This window comes from Acanthaster planci, linkage group LG07, assembly GCF_054643075.1.
Source record: "Acanthaster planci isolate LZ-2023a linkage group LG07, COTS_SCS, whole genome shotgun sequence".
In the NCBI taxonomy this organism is placed as follows: Eukaryota; Metazoa; Echinodermata; class Asteroidea; order Valvatida; family Acanthasteridae; genus Acanthaster; species Acanthaster planci.
Genome location: NC_141783.1, coordinates 10326785 through 10345167, shown reverse-complemented (window position 1 = coordinate 10345167; position 18383 = coordinate 10326785). Strand labels below are relative to the sequence as shown.

General features: G+C 40.8%; 1 protein-coding gene across 2 annotated transcripts; it reads right to left on the bottom strand.

Moving 5' to 3' along the window:
* Positions 1 to 2697: 2697 nt before the first annotated feature.
* On the bottom strand, positions 2698 to 18169 carry suz12 (SUZ12 polycomb repressive complex 2 subunit). 2 transcript variants are annotated; one of them, XM_087139544.1, is made up of 16 exons: positions 17943 to 18169; positions 17000 to 17046; positions 16477 to 16538; positions 15169 to 15240; positions 13460 to 13512; positions 12714 to 12781; positions 12057 to 12303; positions 10082 to 10293; positions 8988 to 9201; positions 8019 to 8311; positions 7147 to 7304; positions 6712 to 6807; positions 5687 to 5792; positions 4212 to 4291; positions 3939 to 4002; positions 3394 to 3531 (listed from the first exon to the last, which is right to left on the bottom strand). In XM_087139544.1, the coding sequence occupies exons 1-15, from the start codon at positions 18049 to 18051 to the stop codon at positions 3969 to 3971; spliced, it is 1851 nt and encodes a 616-aa protein (XP_086995670.1). In that variant the 5' UTR covers positions 18052 to 18169; the 3' UTR covers positions 3394 to 3531; positions 3939 to 3968. The 2 variants fall into 2 exon arrangements, with proteins under 2 accessions (XP_022080334.2, XP_086995670.1); XM_022224642.2 differs by lacking the exon at positions 3939 to 4002 and having other exon boundaries at positions 2698 to 3531; positions 17943 to 18168.
* Between the last annotated feature and the right edge of the window lie 214 nt (positions 18170 to 18383).

The window sequence follows — 18383 nt, the reverse complement described above, 5'->3', positions numbered from 1 at the left end:
ACCACTTCGGCAAGCGTCATGAAACAAAGTAAACAACCCACACAACTGATGGCATGCCCAGCGGTGCGGCGACGGGGGGGGGTGCATGTACAAGTTTTTCTATCAAAGCCAATCCCTACGAAATCGATGATACAATCATCTCAATTGATTATCTGTTTACTTCTACACTAAATTAATGGAAGTAAAAGACATCCCACCATAGACAGCTTTACCCCTCATAAGAATTAGATAGTACACCTGCGGACCCTTTCTACTTCATATTTTTTGAACAAGGGCAACGAAACTTGTGCTTATCTTAAATCTCTTAAACCTGTTCAGTGATGTGAAAAGATTACGTGTGCCGGTACTGAGAGTTCAGCAGTTCACCTTTCATTAGCATGCTAATGAATAGCGGCGGTTTACTCCAGAGATCATTCGCACGTTTCTATCTGCCTTGAGCAGAAGCACCCCCTCATCGGTTGAAAAGAGCCATGCTGGTCGGGAGGATTCAGTTTGGTGGTAGCGACGCGCGCGTAACGTGTGCATTTTCATAGTCGTTTCCGACCAAAGGAGCCTGCGTTGCTCGGAAACTTGCACCCTCTCTTGGTCCAGCTCGGGACTCATAGTCCTACTCTCCAATCTTTATACAGGCAGATATTTCACTGATACAAAAAGTCATTATTTAACTTCTGTTTAAAAGAGTCAGCTGTATCCCAATTAATCAAATAATAGTGCTTCTGAGAAAACTCGCAGGACAGTTAGTTACGGAAGCGCATTGCTGCCAACGCGGAAACATTATTTTATCTCGTTTAAATGACTTCTCCCATTTAAACGATTTATCATCTCGTTTAAACGCGATATAGCTATCTCGTTATTTCTTATTGTAGCTCGTTTAAACGCAGTATCATTTAAACGAGATAGCACTGTCGTTTAAGCGAGATAATACGTCGTTTAAACAAAACGAATTTTTTTTTCGCGTTGGCAGCAATATGCTTCCGTATTACGTAGAGACAGAAACTCCTACAGAGGCCAGTTTATTGCAAAAACGTGATATTTTATTCAACTTTTTTGCTCCATTCTTCACCTCTACTAATTAACACACGAAAAATACGAAAAATACAAAACAAATCTCAGACATTGGTTTTTCATGTAATTCGTTCGAATTTGAATGTTCAGACCATACTCGTACCATAATGTGCAGTAAAAAAAGAATTACCGAAGTACATATACAGCGACAAAAATATAATGTACAAAATAATACAAGCAAGAGGCCTCCAATTTGCTTCAAATAATGGGTTGACTTTACATTTGAAATTTTTTTAGGAACATTATCAGCAAAAATTGCTACTTATTTTTAATTTTATGACGAATAAAAAAAAAACAAATGCAAAGCTTAGCCTTCTCTTTTGAAAAAGGAAAGGAAGCCTAAGTTTTTCCTGCAAAGAAACTTTCTTCTCGAGGCAAACAATTCTTTTGAAATGAAAATATTCTTCTCACCTCGATCCTCTTCGCAAATGCAAAGTATTAGCAAGTGACTACAGATGCACTTTGTGAGCTCAGTGGCTTTTTTACGATTTGGCTGCAGAATATTTCTTCGAAATCAACAATACAAGAACAACTGTTGGCTCACAGGTATACCTGTGTAGCACTAAGATGCCATCAGACAGTCAAACTCAAAGACAGAATTACAATCTAAGAAACCAAAGAAAAAGTCAATTTTTTAGAGAGCGAAGATGGATAAAATGTAAGGCACTTTTAGACATTAAAAATATCTGGCAGAACCTGAGTTGCTGTAGGAATATGTGTACTATCAGTTGGTTTTGTAGAAACACCAATTATTTCTCACACAACACGAGCTTCATTTCAGCATTTTCTTGGCCTCATCAGTAGGGAAGTTCCAAACTGCAGCTACAAGGGGATGGGGGGGGGGGTCCCTCAAACACCCCCACCCACCATGTTATGTCTCATACACCTGCCTTGATAATGACCCACCGGAGTTATAAAGGGTCTCCTTTGTGACATTCACAACCAATCACTGTAACTGGAAAAATATTAACCCATTCAACATGTCAGGAAAGCAGAATTAAACCTCTGACCTCCCACAGTTCTCCGACTGCAGATTTCTCTCAAACTGAGCAGTGCAAATGAGTGGTGGCTGGGTCGTCTTCGCCATGTCATATGCATGTCTATGGGAAGCGGCTAACACTGCTGAACGGTGACTTCCATTGATGACTTCCAGACATCACTTTCACAACTTAAGTTGCCCAAGACCGTGACACTTCGGTGCAACGTTTCCGTTTTCCGGAGCACAAACAATTTCAAATCTCCTATCAAAGTTTGGAGTTGATGCATTACCATCACTTCTAACAGTAATACGGGCGTTTCACAATAGTGTGCCCTCTAAGAGTTTGCAACCCGTTGACCAATCACAGTGCGCGAAGTCTGTTGACATAGGGCACGTTTGGAAACGGTCCACAGATTTCGCACCTTGTGATTGATCAACATGTTGCAATTTCTTGGAGACATACTCTTGTGAATCGCCAGTATTGTCCGAAAATGAGTTTGGCATCACAGGCAGACACGGCCAAAAACAAAGCCAAAATTTGGGAAATAGCAGCAGTCTCCTCACCCACTTTCAACTGGGTGTGTAAAAACCCAATTCTACCAGCATGGGAAAATTTGCACTGCTGAAGGCAAATTCATGCATGGAAGTGGTGCATCGCCATCTGTATTCTTGACACAACTCTTTTTCTGCACTGAACGTTTAACAGATGCATTGTACTGAGGTGTCTTATGGTTGCGATAGAAAACTACATAAAAATGGACAGGCTTTTCTTAAGCATGCCAGGTTTTCAAGTAAATGATGGTGGACAGGCCAACGTTTCCCCTTTCTACAGTGATGCCATTGTCTGAACAAACAGGATTTCAAGTCTTCTCAGAACATCGTCCAATGCACTGGTAAGTCAGTAGCTTCCATCTACATCCTCCACAAGCATCTCCCAGCACTCAAGTAACATATCTTGTTTGTTGCCATAGCAATCTATGACGTTTTACTTGGCACCTTTGGTATTATGGAAATAAAAAAGTCTCCTGGCTTCATTTTTCAATGTGGCCAAGCTCCAACTTTGGCCTCCTAAAAGTTCTCCAACTGTCTCAGCAGCCTCCTTGGTTGCTTGGCAACCACTGGTTCTTCCTCAGCAACCGTCTCCGTCACATCCTGCCTTGCCTCTTCAACTCTTGATCACATCCTCCATGGCATCTGTAAAGCTCTCAGCTCCATCTTTCTCCTCCTTCAAAGCTACGGCCACCGGATCCTTGGGCTCCTCCTTGATGACCGCCTCCATCTCCCTCCGTTCCTTGGCGATGGTCTCCTTGAGGCGGTCCAGCTGCAACATGGTGCGCACGATGACAGACTGCGAGATGAGACTGAAGTCGTACATATTGACCACGTGAAGAAGGAAGTTACGGTACAGGTTGCGGCGGAGGAGTTCCCGGCCTCGCTTCTCAATGAAAAGCTGACAAGCGAGCGGGATGTGGCTGTCTGCTATGAAACTGTGAGGAAAAAAAACATGCCAGTAACTTTTAAGCCAAAAAAAATGCAAAATAGTTTTAACAAAGGGTAGATCCAAAACCATTTCGATGTGGGGGGGGCAAAGGTTTATGAATTTCTACATGTAACCTTTTAGGGTCTTTCTGATGGGTGAGGCTCAATTTGGGGGCATTTTACTTGAAGGGAAGGCAACAAAATAAAAGCCAAAATTTCCTTTCCTTTTTTTTTTCAAAATCTAAACATCTTTTTGTTTGTCCCCCCCACCTCGATCTACCCATGGTTCTAACCCTGCTCCTTGGGCATTTTTAGGGCAGCAACTCGATTCCTTCAAAATAAGAAACTCTGCAGTAAAACCATTTGCTGCACTGAGTCAATACTGGGATTCGAGTCTCATTTCCAGTAACATTACCTTGGATTTGAAACTTGGATGTGCAACTGTTCAGAGGTTCCCCAAATGTTGTCCACAGCAAATTCTGTGGACATCCACAAGAAATTACAAGTAAAACCTAGAGACCCAACCTTTTCACTTAGCCCAAAACCAAACACATGTGCAAAAAACTCTCCTTTGAAATGTGAATACCAGGATTAAAACGTTCAGTCTGAAGATGACAAATTGCAAAACCTCAACTGAAGTAAAGGATCGAAATGCAGCATTCACAAGCTGAACACTTGGATTACTTACTTGTGTTCCATACAATGAAGATTCCAGAGTTTCATCAGTTCTTTCTCACCCTCATTGACATCAGTAAATTCATCAATCATCTGCCAACAAAGTTACCATTCAAAAAAAGGCACAGAGGGTTTGCATGACTGTAGAAATAACTGGAATCTGAATTAAAACATTCAATATAGATTTTGTCACATCCCACCACAGATTAAACAACTTATGAACTGTCCAATGAGCCAATTTGGTATTTCAACAGAGCATGCCCCAAATGAAGTGCGTCCAAGGTCATTTGGATGCACGTGGCAGGTCAGCCCCATCAGTGCAAACTTGCACGTGTGCTTTGTGCCTGAAAGATCTCACTTTCTGAAATACCACACGGGCTCATTTGGACAGGGTTCCCAGCAAAATTCCCCAATTTTTTTCCCTGATGGAAGTTAAAAATTCAAGGATCATCATTTTGAATTTGACCTATTTCTTGCTTGAGACATCATGGGGTTAGTCTGGTGTAACAGGAGAAACACTAGCTCTGGAGGCAAGGGGTGCTACTCCCTTTTGGCTTTGTAGTATGATAGTGTACACAATAGGAGTTCAAGTTAAAGGTTATAAGGTTATAGATGCACCACAGCTACATTGGTACAGAGAGAAAGAGACACTTATTACAATTACACTAAGCCATACTACAAAGCCACCACAGCCATGCAATCATCTAGGGAATTGGCTGTTCGGTATGGACATGAGACAAGAAAGTCTGTCCACTGGACAAACAAAATTCCCTGATTTTTCCCTGATTTGAGGGGCTCTTCTCAAATTCCCTGGCTTTTATTCAGACTGGAAAAGGGGAAGTCATTTTCCAGGTTTTCCCTGATTTCCAGGTTGGCTGGGAACCCTGTTTCAAAGACAAAGATGACCTGCAAAGTGTTACTAACACTGCTCCACAATGCAAGTGCAGGTTTAAAATGCAACTGTTTTTGGCGAGTTAAATACTGTACAGCATTGCTGACACATCGGGAGGGGGGGGATTACTATCTTTAAACACCACCTACGACACTGCATTGGTAATGTTGGCTTTCACAAAACAGTTCACACGGATAAGTTTAAAAGTACGAATGGAAATGAACCAAACAAACAAATAACAAACAACAAGACGGGGGATACTGGCAATGATCAGTGATAGTGCTACCCTGGTCATCGGATTCACCTCCAAGAATAATTTTGCAGTCTTTATCTACAGGAGTCCACAACCCACAGGGAGTCCAGAGAACCCGTACTGGGCTATACACTTATTTGGCGACAAAAATTAGAAGCCATGACTGCAATGGTGCGACTCTTGGTGGCAGGTCGCACGTGCACATTACATGCCTCTTAAACCAAAGAAAGTATGACTCGCTACATGCATGCGCATGCGCCTCGAGTTTTAAGTGTTCGGTAATGGCAAGTCCTTGAATTAGTCTACAGAACAATAAAGATGTGAGATTGACGGATTGGCTGACCATGCTTGTCCTCTGCTGAAGCCAGAGAGGGTCAATCTCATCCTCGCTGTCCAAGTCCATCTCTTGAGGTCTGATTGGTTGCAGCGAATGGGTGTGATAGTACATTCTGTTTAATGGAATACGAGAAAGGAAAATGCAAGAATTCTGAGATTTGACTAGAGAGGCATAAATGCTAAACAACAAAACAGACAAAAGAAATAACCTTTTTATACTGATCTATGACAATATCATATTTGAAAAGTAAAAAAAATGAAAATGAAAACTTTTATGTAATTATGAGCACCTACATCAAAGTGTCTTCTTCTGCAATTAGTGCCCTCTCATGGAGTCCACAAAACATAAAAGATCATGTCGTTCTCCTTGAATCACAGGAACCCACATTATTCCTTGGTGGCAAGTGGTAAATTGTGATAAAGTGTCTTGCTCAGGGATACAGCTTTAACAAGACCAGCTCAAAACCAGTCATGAGAAGCATACAATGCATGGCATTTTGGCAAGTGCCCTGTATCTGCTTAGCAAGTGTTTTCTGTGCTTCATGACATATACTCACTCACTCTAATTAACAAAGATCAACACACCGAACCAAGTTCCCTCAGACATCTCAAAATCAAATTTCCAGGATTTTCTAGGACTAAAATATGACAATTTCAATAACGTTTAATTCCATTTTCCAGAAAAAATTGTTTGGTATTATGAACTGGGAGGCAGAAGTATAAACTGACCAACATAACCTGTAAATTACAAATTTTCTGTTATTGCATCAAAAGCAGTCTTTCAAAATAACCCTTGCAGGATCTTGATTTTCATGACTTCTCCATGACTTTTTTCCTCTTACAACAGAATCCCAGGACATCTTATTTTGTCCCGATTTCCAATGGCTTTTCAGGTCAACTTTTTTCCAGGATTTTCCATGACCGTCACAACCTGCCTAGAATACCAGGCTACAGAACCTCCAGCATGACATCAGCCTAATTTTTTCATATCAAGTTCTGTCTGAAACCGTAAGCAAAAGACATCTTACTGACCTATTATGCCCTGAGATTTGTGGTCTGGTGATGAGGTAGTCTTTGTTCTCTCCTTCCTGGAATTCAGCAAGAGTTCCGAGGGGTCGCTTAGTGTATCTGCACCGGAAATTATGAAGAAGTCAGGAAATGTACAGGTTTACACATTGCAAACTCTTGGAGGTGCATTATTGTGAAATGCCCGTATTCTTTCCTAGCAAAAGCCCAAAATGTCCACTGGACCAATGTAAATAAAATACAAGTATAAAATTTTAAATTCCAACAAGTTTCTTCCAATAAAGTGACAGAATAAGGTTAACACACATTCCATTTTGAAGTTGTTTGCTGAACGTTATGAGAGAGTGTAATGGAAAACAATATAACTAAGGACAAGGCTAACAAGCTATTCCGATAAAACAGTACGATAAAATGGCTGTCAAGTCTTGTGTTAAAACTTACTTGACAACCAGGATCTGGGTGACCGGGCTTCGTCTGCACGGACCGTTCCGATGGAATGCATAGCCTGTGTGAGATGTAAGGTTCTGTGGGTTTCCTGCATATGACCCGTCGTAGTGTTCATTTATTGTCACGTCTATTCTGGCTCCATTTGGACAAGGCTGTAGGAAACCAAGCGGAGGAACTCATTTGGGGCAGTGGATAAAGTTGGGGAGCAACACTAATGTCAGTTGTGTTGACATGATCATCTCTTGGTAATTTTCAAACCCTCCCTTTAATGGTTTCAAACTGGAAAGAATCTGGTCTACATGCCCGGTGAAGTAGAAGCACACAGGGATTTCCTTTGTTGAAACTCAGAGGAGGTTCAAACCCTTTCTGGGGAGCACTGTAGAGTGCCGCGTGATATCTACACTAACTCATCAGGCTTTAGTGCTTCCCATTGAGTTGGTACACACTTTGAGGCTGGAAATAGTCTGTGGAGGTTGAGAGTGTGTGTACCCATCAATCGGCCATGGGCTACGGCAAGGCACTGTAGCAAATGCTGGTCTGCAGCGCAGCATTGGAGGGACGATGTGGTAAGAATGTTGCACAAATCTTGAATAAATGACCACCAAGGGTCAGTCTTTGTAAAGTCCAACTTTGTAAAAGACAGTGGTTGTCGTATCTTGTCCTTATAAAAAAAGAAACGGTATTTTCAGTAGAAAATAGTAACACATGCCTTGGGTTAAGAATGACATGGAATAACACCATTACCAAGTGGTTGAATCAACTGAACACTAGCCTTGGATATTTGTTTTGATGTTGTTTTACCCAGCAGATTTACAGGGATTCCGTGTATCATTTTAAATTAAAACAAAAAAGCTCCCAGAACTCACCACATAGGTGAAATTGAATCGGCTGTGACAGGTGGTGAGATGCTTGAGCAGGCTGTACAGCTCCCGGCAGTTGATGGAGCACCAGGGGCACAGCATGTTGTCCCTGGCCTCTGTCTGCTGCCGTGTGTTGTTGTTGTACAGGAACTGGTAGAAGACGTGCTGCGGGTGGTTGGCGTCACTGTCTGCAGCGGTGGCAGAAGTGGGATCCCTCTTGGAAGCATTGATGCGAACTGGGGACCGATGATTGGTGGTTTTAGCGGAGTCGTCCCCAGAGCCTGATTCACTACTGGCATCTGGCAAGGTGAGACAAAGATGGATACGTAGGTCAATACACTTCTTCCATGGTTAGTTTAAGCATTATGAATACTATTCTTCTATAAGAAGCATTAATAACCATGACTTCAACATAGCATATTCTTGAGAGGGCATACAAATGTACCAATTTAGCTTTAAAAATCTCAGAAATTATCAGCCGTTTATTCTCTTCAGAGGTAGAAAGGCACAGAAGTCACCAGTTCACTTGATTTATTTTGGGGAACTTGTTCTATCTTACATTCACAAATGTCAAAGTCCAGGAGAAAATTTACCAATTGAACTCACAATTAAAAAACAAAAACACGCACACAAACAAAAAACGAGCTGGTGACCTCAACTCCTAACTATGAGAAACACAGTGACTGGACCCCAGCATAAAACCCAAGAATAATAAAAACTATGTATAGATTTATGTAATGCACTTCTGTTCCTGATGGACTTTCGATGCACTGTTCCCAGTATTAACCCTGCTCAATGGGACCAGAGAAATCCTCACAACCATTTCAACCGATCGGGGTGTGTACAACCAGCGTTGCAACCATATCAGGCGATACCATGTTAATCCACCAAGGATGAACCTCTCTGCCCTCACAGGTGCCCATGTAGGTTCTTAGGTGGAGAGAGGCAAGAGCTAATATACCACCCCATGCACACCTTCTCGCAGTGGGATGCCGTTACTGCTGCCTGCTAGCTGGGAGGGAAGGCCGTTGGAGCTACTGGCCAAGGTCCCCAAACTTGAAAGCGAGGTGGCCTTGTGGTGACTGGACGACGGCTGAAGGTGCATGGAAGAGCGCAGCGCGGTCTCACTCCACTTGAGGTGGAACTTCAAGGTGGGCTGGTCTTGGAAAGACTCAAAGGGGACTACAGGCTGTAACAGCAAACAAAAGAGACAAGAACATCCAATTATTATGACACTTCATCATTTTGTCATCAACTTTAGGAGCTAAAACACATACGGCCAAACAAAAGATAGCTGTATTTCCGGTTACCCGACCCAACCTAGAATATTACGTGGAACCTATATCTTTTTATTCGACAAATCAATGAAACATAAAAACTTATGGTGCCTTGCCCCGAGCCTAATTTTGTGTACATCATCCTGTACATTGTAATATTTTAATTTTTTTTTAATGAGATGGACGGCTCTTGTGTTTTGTATTTCAACAACTAGCTGCTTTACTACTCAATCACAGTGCTGATATGTAATATTGATGTGCACATGTACAGTACATGTATTAATCTAACACTGACTTAGTACCCGTTACAAATTTACGCCCCCCCTCCCCCTAAAAATATGGATCATCATCCAACCCTACATTTTTCGGCTATAAAAATTTAGAGTAAAAAAAAAATATTTTACCCAACCAACCACTCTAATTATTTTTCAGTGTAATAGGAGACACAACTAATTTTTTGTTTGGCCTAACTAAAACTGATAAATGAGTCACTGCAACTGCTCCTAACTGTGGCTAATTTTTTCTTCGGATCAGGAACTTGATGGGCAAATCTTTCTTGTTTACAAAAGCAAAATAGGAATAGCAACCTTTCAACGATTGCTGCAAATGTCCAATGGCATCAACTGAAAGAATGATCATACGTGATTTCCCCATTTATTAGTATTTTGCAAATACGTGTTCACACGTTGTTTATGATACAAACCAAATGTAACACAATGCAGAAATACTGCCAGAAAAATAAAACATTCTCTCTGTGAGAATTTTTTGGCCAAAAGTTGCATTTCGTTGTACCTTTCCATCCATTAGCGTTTCCCACGATGCATGCCTGCCGTTGGTGGTGACCTTGGGCCTGACCTCTTGCATGGCGACCTCATAGTCTCCATTGGTCAGTAGGCAGTTCTCCCTGTCCAACACCACCAGCTCAGAGGTGTAGGTGAACGTGTCCGTGTGGCCAGGTGCGTGGTCTCGGCGAATCAGCCGTCGCCGTTTTGTTGGCTGCTCGTCTGGAAAATGAAATGGTGACAATGGACTAACAGTTAATGTGACCGGGTCCAACACAATGAGTCTTACGGCTCATTTTCCAGTAACTTTATTTTAATGTGGATCTGAATGAGCAAACGGAGCTCTTTCTTTTGATACAACACTCAGCCTGTCATCCTGATGAAAATGGACACTAGGTGAGTGAAAAAAGCATGGGTTTCAGATGATTTGCGTCATGCAAGACTCTTTTCAAGGCCTTCAACTCAACGGTGGTTTGGGCGTCTTCTGACTGATTTTGTTAGGCTGGGTGAGAATAGTTTGCATTTGAATTCTCAGTGCAGCTGACCCTGACCTACTGGTCAAGAGCCCATCATGTGGGTGGTTTTTAACAGATGGTAGAAGCGCTGTCGGTTACTGAACACATTCCCAATTTCAAATGAAAATTTTTGACTTTCTTTATGGACTGTAACCCTCATACATGATAATCATCATTGTCACATAGGCATGTGCAATATCCCCAATGAGCCTGAGATTCACAGCTTAAGAATTTCATACTACATTGGCTCAGATGCCTCCTGCAACGTATGGCAAAGCACGTGCCAATTTCTCTGTCGGAGATTTTGTATGGCACACACGACAAATGTAGCAAGAGGGGTGTTCCACAAAACACGGGATATTAAAGGGTGATTAACAAACACTTGGAAAAATATGAATTATTTGCTCAGTTTTTAATTTTTTGCCAGAAAAAGGTATGAATGGGAAGAAAAGTGTGGTTTGGTTTCAAACCAGTATGCTTACAGCTGGCTGGGGCTCAGTCCATTATCACCCCTGGCTCCTGGATGGTTTTAACCACATCCTGCCGGGGAGCCCGGTTTCGGGTACCTTGGGTATGTACGCACAGCCGCGATGCCCGAAATCGGACAAAAGAGCTGAGGGCTTTGTAACAAAAGACCATACTCGGAACAAAAGACAGAGCTGCTGGGTATTGCCAATATCTTTCAGTTGTCAATAGCGGAGGAAATCCGTCATTGTTTTGAAAGATTATACCACTGTTTGTGGCATTCAGCGCGAGCAGATTACCCCAGAGACAAAAGTGCTCCTGCACTCCAGTGATGAGCGATACAATCACACTGCATGTTAATTTGGCCCCTATTGAAAAGATGCCAGCAGCGTACTGTGCCAGTTTCGGGAACAAAAGAAACTTATGTAACACCACACAATTTGCGCTCTTTTTACAAGGCGGCAGGCCTGGCTGAAATACTCTGGCATCAATAAATGTTGTCTGTCAGATTAGAATAGCCACCAGACAGTCACTCAATGAGGTTTAGGCATTCAGGAAAAAAAGATAAGAATTTTTGAAGATTTTGAACACTGAAGATATTGAAAAAAAATATTGAAAAATGTAGGCACTGCATTTTTAAAAGCACCCAGCAGGAAATGGTTAAACATACTTATTAAAACCATTCCATCACATTTTCAACATTTCATTCCTTCAATAATAATAATAACATGTTTTTGAAAATCACACAAAACAAGCATTACTTCTGCTCAAGGTGAAGTGAAATCCATTGTTACCCCTATTAACAGACCACGAGACCAATTTTGGCAGTCGATACCAGCGAACATCCGACATCCACCCTCACTGGGACCCATCTATTGAGAGTCCCCAATTTTTGGACTACATAAATGAGCCAGTTCGGTATTTTCTTTATTTCTTTATTTTGGACATTATTTTGGACATTTCATTATTTTGAAACAGTAGAGCTCTACAAAAAGGCCTACCTACCCTGATCCTCGCTCACATCTCCGTTGCATAGATTATCACTGCTGGAGTAGTCCCGGCCAAGCGACCTTTCACCTTGCACCCTCAGCAGCAATATGAAGGACTTGACCGTCTGGCCATTGGAAGGGCTGAAAGTACTGCTGGGGACCGACAGGCACGGGGTTTGGTCATGGGCCGTCGCCGTGGAAATGCCGTTGACGGGAACCTTTTGCCTGCCAAGAGAGACTTGCTTGACTGGTGATGATACATCCTTTAAAAAAAATTCACAAAAGAACAGAATCAGCTAATGGTGAGCTCAACTGAGCTTTTGAAAAAAGTATTCAATGCAGAAATGAAAGAGATATTTTGTGAGAAATGAGAGATCTCAAGCAAAACATTTGGAGAATCTTTGCAGGGACTAACAAAGATATGGCCCAGCCACTAGCTCTTTACACAGCACTCAGTGTCCCTTGAAGATTGGAATCCACACCATGCGTTATTAGCTTTTCCCACAGAGTAGGATTTGGGAAGGTCGGTATGCTCCCAGTCAAAATGTCTAGACAGTTTGAGTTCAATGAAAGCTGTCATTTAGAACCTGAACTTATAACAGACAAAACAACAGAATGAAGCTAGTTCATGACTGTATTCAAACGAGGACAGAAGTACGAATTGGTGACTTACCTTTCTTCTTTTGTGGCAAACTTTGAGTAGGACAGCCTCCACAGATACAAAGCTCTCACTAGTCAACTCTGAGATCAATTCAAGAACGGGTGAAAAAAGTTAAGTCTGGAATCAGTGCTGAATTCAAGCCCATCACACGTCCTTTCATAGATCCAGTCACAAGTCTTTTCACAAGACCAGCCACATGTGAATGGCCAAAACAGAGACAAAGGGATGCCTTTGTCCCAGTTCATTTGAATAATCTGCAACCTGGCTGAAGGTTGGAAGTTTAGTGATGGGCTCGCAGGGACTTGTGATGGACTTGACAACAAGTGGAATTACGAAGCTGAGTTACTGCGAGAAAGGCTAAGCATGTGTTTTATTGGCTCCTTAAACGAGGAACCAAAGGTCACAGGAATCTATGCTTGTTATGGTAACCTGGCTTTCTTTAATGCATTGCTGTTCTAAAAATTAACCATAATATTATGGAATAAAAATGATTATCTGCAGCACTAAAGATGGAACTTTTCAGTTTGTATGATGTGGCATTCCAGAAAAAACTTCTGAGGTGGTATAAATAACTTCCAATCTTTTTTCTCTTCTGTCGATTTAAGAAAGCAGCACAATGTACCACCGACTTAGATTGCAAATGCACAATACAGTAAAACCTTGTGAAGCTGAATCTCAGGGGAACAGATAAAACTTTTAGATCATTTTGAAATTTCAAAATTGTTGACGCAATCAGAGGATTCTTTGGCGACACCTACCTCTTGTTTGGTGGAATTCATTGAAAAATATATTCATATACTCTCCTTGTGTTCTGAAAAATCAAAAGCCAGTGATTGACCACATGAACAACTTTGTAATCCTGTGAATTTTCAAAGTAAATAAATCCGTTTTGGAATTTTACAAAGTACAATTTTAATCTGAGTCTGTGTTGCAGTTGCCAACTGAAAGGGATTTCTCTTCTTCACTCTTGAGGAGTTCACTTTTACAATTCAATTGCTAGATTCAGTGTCTAAATGTTACATACACAGAGTGGACTTCTGCACAAAAGAAGTCTACATCATGTGGGGTAAGCAGACACTGTGTGGACTTACACAGGTCCACACAGTGTTTTCCCTTATAAGAAAAACCTCTGAAGAGGCAGTTTTGGGTTAGGGGGATCTGCAGTAAAATGAAGAGGAACAGTTCAAGAAATCAGCATCAAACATCCAGTTCAAAACAACCACTGTAGAAGGAGAAATAGGAAAATTCTGCCTGTGCTTTTTTAACTGCACAAAAGCAATGGAAAGTCCACACAAGGTAGGTAACGTAAACATGGGTGGCCTAACAGGTCTTTCGAGATGAATCATGAGGCTGTTTTGGGGGAAACAGCTTATTCAATGGGTAGCATCTTCAAGCTTTGTGGAACTTTGGAAATTATGTTTAAATGAAAAGTAAATGCAAAAATGTACACACACAAGTAGCAGACAAGTAGGTCTTGTCCAGCACTCAACTTGGTTTTTTTTTGCTTTGAGCATGCTTGACGTGTCCAGATCAGTGGTGAGATTGCAGGAAAATGCCAAATCCACGAAATAACCAGCAGAGGTTTGAGGGCCCCATAGTAGTATATAGTCTATGGTATAGATAAACTTCTGTTTGCCTACATGTATCAGCACCCCTTAAAATACCCACTTTGTGCTCAATATCAACTTATATATATAAAAACACCTTAACACTAACCCCTTAGGCCCTTTTTGCTAGGGACCCTCCTCAATCCTCCAGAATCCTCAAATATGGGAGGTGAAAAAATGACATTCTCCCTCAATCCTCCAAAATTTCTTGAAATGTTACTTGGAGGTGTGCCTATTGCCTCAATCCTTCAAAATCCTCCGGCAACTCCTGTCATTATGTTGAGGCAGTGCAAATGGCATTCTTGAGCAGTGCGGTTGATTCAAAAGAAATATTATGCTGAATGTATGCATGACTAAGCAAAAACAACACGATGTCTCACCAGGGACCTTCATGCATGGCATCCTTTGCAATCAGCTATGCACTTTTGCCATTCACCCTCAATCTTCCAAAACCCCCTGAAAGATTTTGGCGCATTGAGGAGGGTTAAACACAGGATTTTCCAGATTTTAAAACAGATTGTTTGAAAAATCCTTAAAATCAGGACAATGCTGATGAAAAGATCAGGAATGAAAACTCTTGACAAATCTCAGCCCTGTTGAGCACTGTTTTTACAAAGTGGCTTTTGATTACTTGAATAGATTACTGTAACAAATTATGAATACATAAATCAAGAACACGAGCGGTGGAAAAATAAGTTTGAGGGCCAAGATAGGTCCCTCAAAAACCTTGGGATTCAGGATCGGACCAAGTTAAGCCTTTTGGAAGACTGAGAACTGCTAGATGTAATACTATGCCCGAGTTACTCTCACACTTGTCAAGTCTATAAAACTTTGGAAGTCTCTGAGCTGTCTTCTCTTACCTCTCTGCGGATGCAGCTCGTTTCAGCTTGGCTTCTTCCTTCTCAAGTAAATTATCCGATTTGAATGATTTCCTGGGGGAGAGGGAGAAAACCCAGAAAATACAAGCAATGTCAAGTTGAGGAAACATCATTTAGGAGAAGGTAAATGCACACAAACCACACATCATCTGTTTTATTCTTTCATCTTTTTGCAAAGCATTTAAATTCAATTTTCCGTGAAAATACCAGTATACACTAAACTCTAATTTCTATGGATGATCTGCAAAAAATTGAACAGTAGATCAAACAATGACATAATTTTCCTGAGGCACTTTCAAAAGTAACCATGTGCACTTGAAAGTAATATTAAATATGATAAGATTCTGTTCTTTTGCATGTAACTGCCAAGATTCTTTCTCACTTCACACTATTATTTATATTTGAAGCATCGGCTCAGTTTTGAGTTCATAAAAGTTTTTCAGCAGTAAAAAGAAGGAGCAGTGCTTTGCATTTTCCTTCAGGTGTCAGCTATTTCATGTGGATAACTGTTAGGACTGAGTTCATGTCCAGTGATCTATAAAAACAGGGATCCAATGAGTGTTTCTATCATGAGTTTTTGGTAGTGGAATTTGTGGTTTGTTGAGCACTCGATGGTCGATTCAGTGGCATTGTTACAGCACGTGTACTTCTGCACAGAATGTTTTATACAACACCTACATAAATCCCTGTCATCTGATTGGTGGATAATTGATTACATGACATTGAATTATTTGTACCAACACACAGCACATGCACAACGTGCACACAGAGTGCAAAAAGATCAATGGGCATTAGGAATGAATAATGAACACCCTCAGATCGATTGCACTGCAGCTTCTAGTGGCACAAGTTTCTTCAAAGCAAAATGACGAGCGATCAAGCTCCGCCGTTCACAATTCTACTGAATAGTTATAAGAACTTGTTTTTGCTTGTAAAACTGATGCTGCCAACATAAGGAAACAGATAAAATGCTGCAAGACAATTAAACAAGTCAGATATAATCATTAATAATATCGGAAAATAAACAGATTCACAACTGGAAAACTTCCAGTTTGAATCAGTTAATTAATCCAGTTGCACTCAGAAAATCAGATGACAAGGATTTGTTATATAAAACAAACAATGAATGTTTCCCATTCGTGCAATGATCAGAATAACTGCATCCGGAGACAGATGAAACGATCTATTCCATGAGGCAAAGCCGAGGAAATAGACCACCGTATCTGTCACCTCATGCAACTATTCTTACCATCGCACTCATAAATATTCATTATTTGTATATTAGTTTACCTTCTGCTGGTCCTTAGGCATCTCTGGGGCATGTAACTTAATGTCCGATGAAGGAAGATTGGCTGCAAATTTATGCAAAAATGAAGTTTATTCAAAGGGCAATATTTATTAGCGGGAATAAAAGCAATGTGACAAGCCACAATGAATTCGACCTGTTTGTGTCTCCTAATGTTTTGTTTTGGTTTCGAATTTCTTTTAAAATTCATGAAAAGGGAAGGCATATATATAGAAAGGCTTAGCCCCTTCCAATAATATCATTTATTTTGAAATGTGAAAATTACTTTGTTCACTCTCAATACAAAACAGCCAAGACACTTCAGAATATTATGTGGCATTCAGGACTCTGAACAAAATGTCGGGAAACAACAACAAAAACTTAAGTAGCCATAAATATATATAAAATCAAACAAGTTCAACAACTAAGCAGAATTCGTTTTTTTTGGTGTTTTTTCTGACTTTAAGGAATCCTTTTTCAAAAGAGAGGGAAAATGTACCATAACGTAGAGCCTCATATAATACTTACTGCAATTTGATTTCTTGTTCGGAGAAATCGATAAATTTGAGTTGGTTCTGAAAGACAGTAAAAAGAAAAATGACAAAGTTAATAAATTTCTCTAACATTTTAATAAGGATGTACATGCAGGACCTAAGTTGAACATATGGGAAAGAGTTTCATGTACGGACAACATACCCCTGTGCATAAACCTATGAGACTTGTCTGAAAAGACCTAAGTGTTTTTAAGTACGTTATAACTTTCTGATGACTGTTATAACATTTTAAGGGAAAATAAGTGTTGCCTGTATACGGAACTCTTACTAAGATGTGTCTTTTTCTACCACCATGACCAGTGCTATATGATTCAGAAGTTAATAGCTTCCTTCTTTCTCATTTTATCTTTAAAAAGTTGATCTTAAATCCAGCAAGTCTACATGACATGCATGATCTTGAGCTAGCTAGTTGACACTACTTTGCAGATGTATGACAACCACGACAACATGAGCACATAAGAGTGTTTCCGTGGTGTGAACTGAAGCCCTGAAACACTCGATACTGCAGTTTCTCTGACGTAACATTCATGATATTATTGGGCTGACAAATAGGGTCTAGTCATGATTCTGATTTAGGCCTATTGAATATCAGTGGTGATCTAACTTGTCATGCTTGTGAGTAAAACACATGTAGGCTAGCTATAGCCTGGCCCATCGACGGTATTAAGGTGAACCAGTTTTCCCTGGATGACATTTAATCAAATGTTTTTTTTTTTCAAAAGATGACCTTTCGAAATATCATTTCAGAAAAAAAGCTGAGAGGCCACCCACTCAGCGCCTGTTCACGCGCAGTACAGCATGTACATGTAGGCCTACTATACAGTATATTATTACACGAAGGCCCTACAGTACATGTACATGTACATTACCACACGATTCGTGTGGGCCAAGACAAGGTCTGTACGTTAAGTACTTACTCTCGAAGGCCTGAAGAAATAGTTCATGATCGGCCTGGAGTTGCTCGAATTTTGGGTTCCGCTGGACAGATCTGGTATGGGGGTGTCTGTGTGGAGCCATTTTATTCATCCACTCGCACCTGTCTATTTAAATTCCGTGCATTTGACCCAAAAATCGTACGACGGACCACAGGCACACTTTCATGACTTTACCGCGGGAACACACAAAGGAATTGTGGGTACGGGTAGTCGAGTCGGTATCACTTAGTATCGACTACCACTATTCGGAAATAGACGTATCATTGCTGAGGATTATGGGACTTTCCGAAGTTGTTTAAAAAAAAATTCACCTAATTTGACACAGAATACGACAAGAAATAATTGAAACTTATTGTTTATGCACTGATGGTTGTTCCTGTCTGATTTGAGATTGTAAGCTGTGGAAAGTACATGCATGATTGA

What these genes read in the sequence shown, in the direction of transcription:
- suz12 (XM_022224642.2), bottom strand. Translation starts at nt 18,051, where the DNA reads ATGAATAAAATGGCTCCACACAGACACCCCCATACCAGATCTGTCCAG. An exon ending in CGAGCTGCATCCGCAGAGAG is followed by an intron (nt 13,513 to 15,168) that starts GTAAGAGAAGAC and finishes TTGATTTTTCAG; the next exon opens with AACACAAGGAGAGTATATGA. An exon ending in CTTCATTGTATGGAACACAA is followed by an intron (nt 3,532 to 4,211) that starts GTAAGTAATCCA and finishes TTTTCCTCACAG; the next exon opens with TTTCATAGCAGACAGCCACA.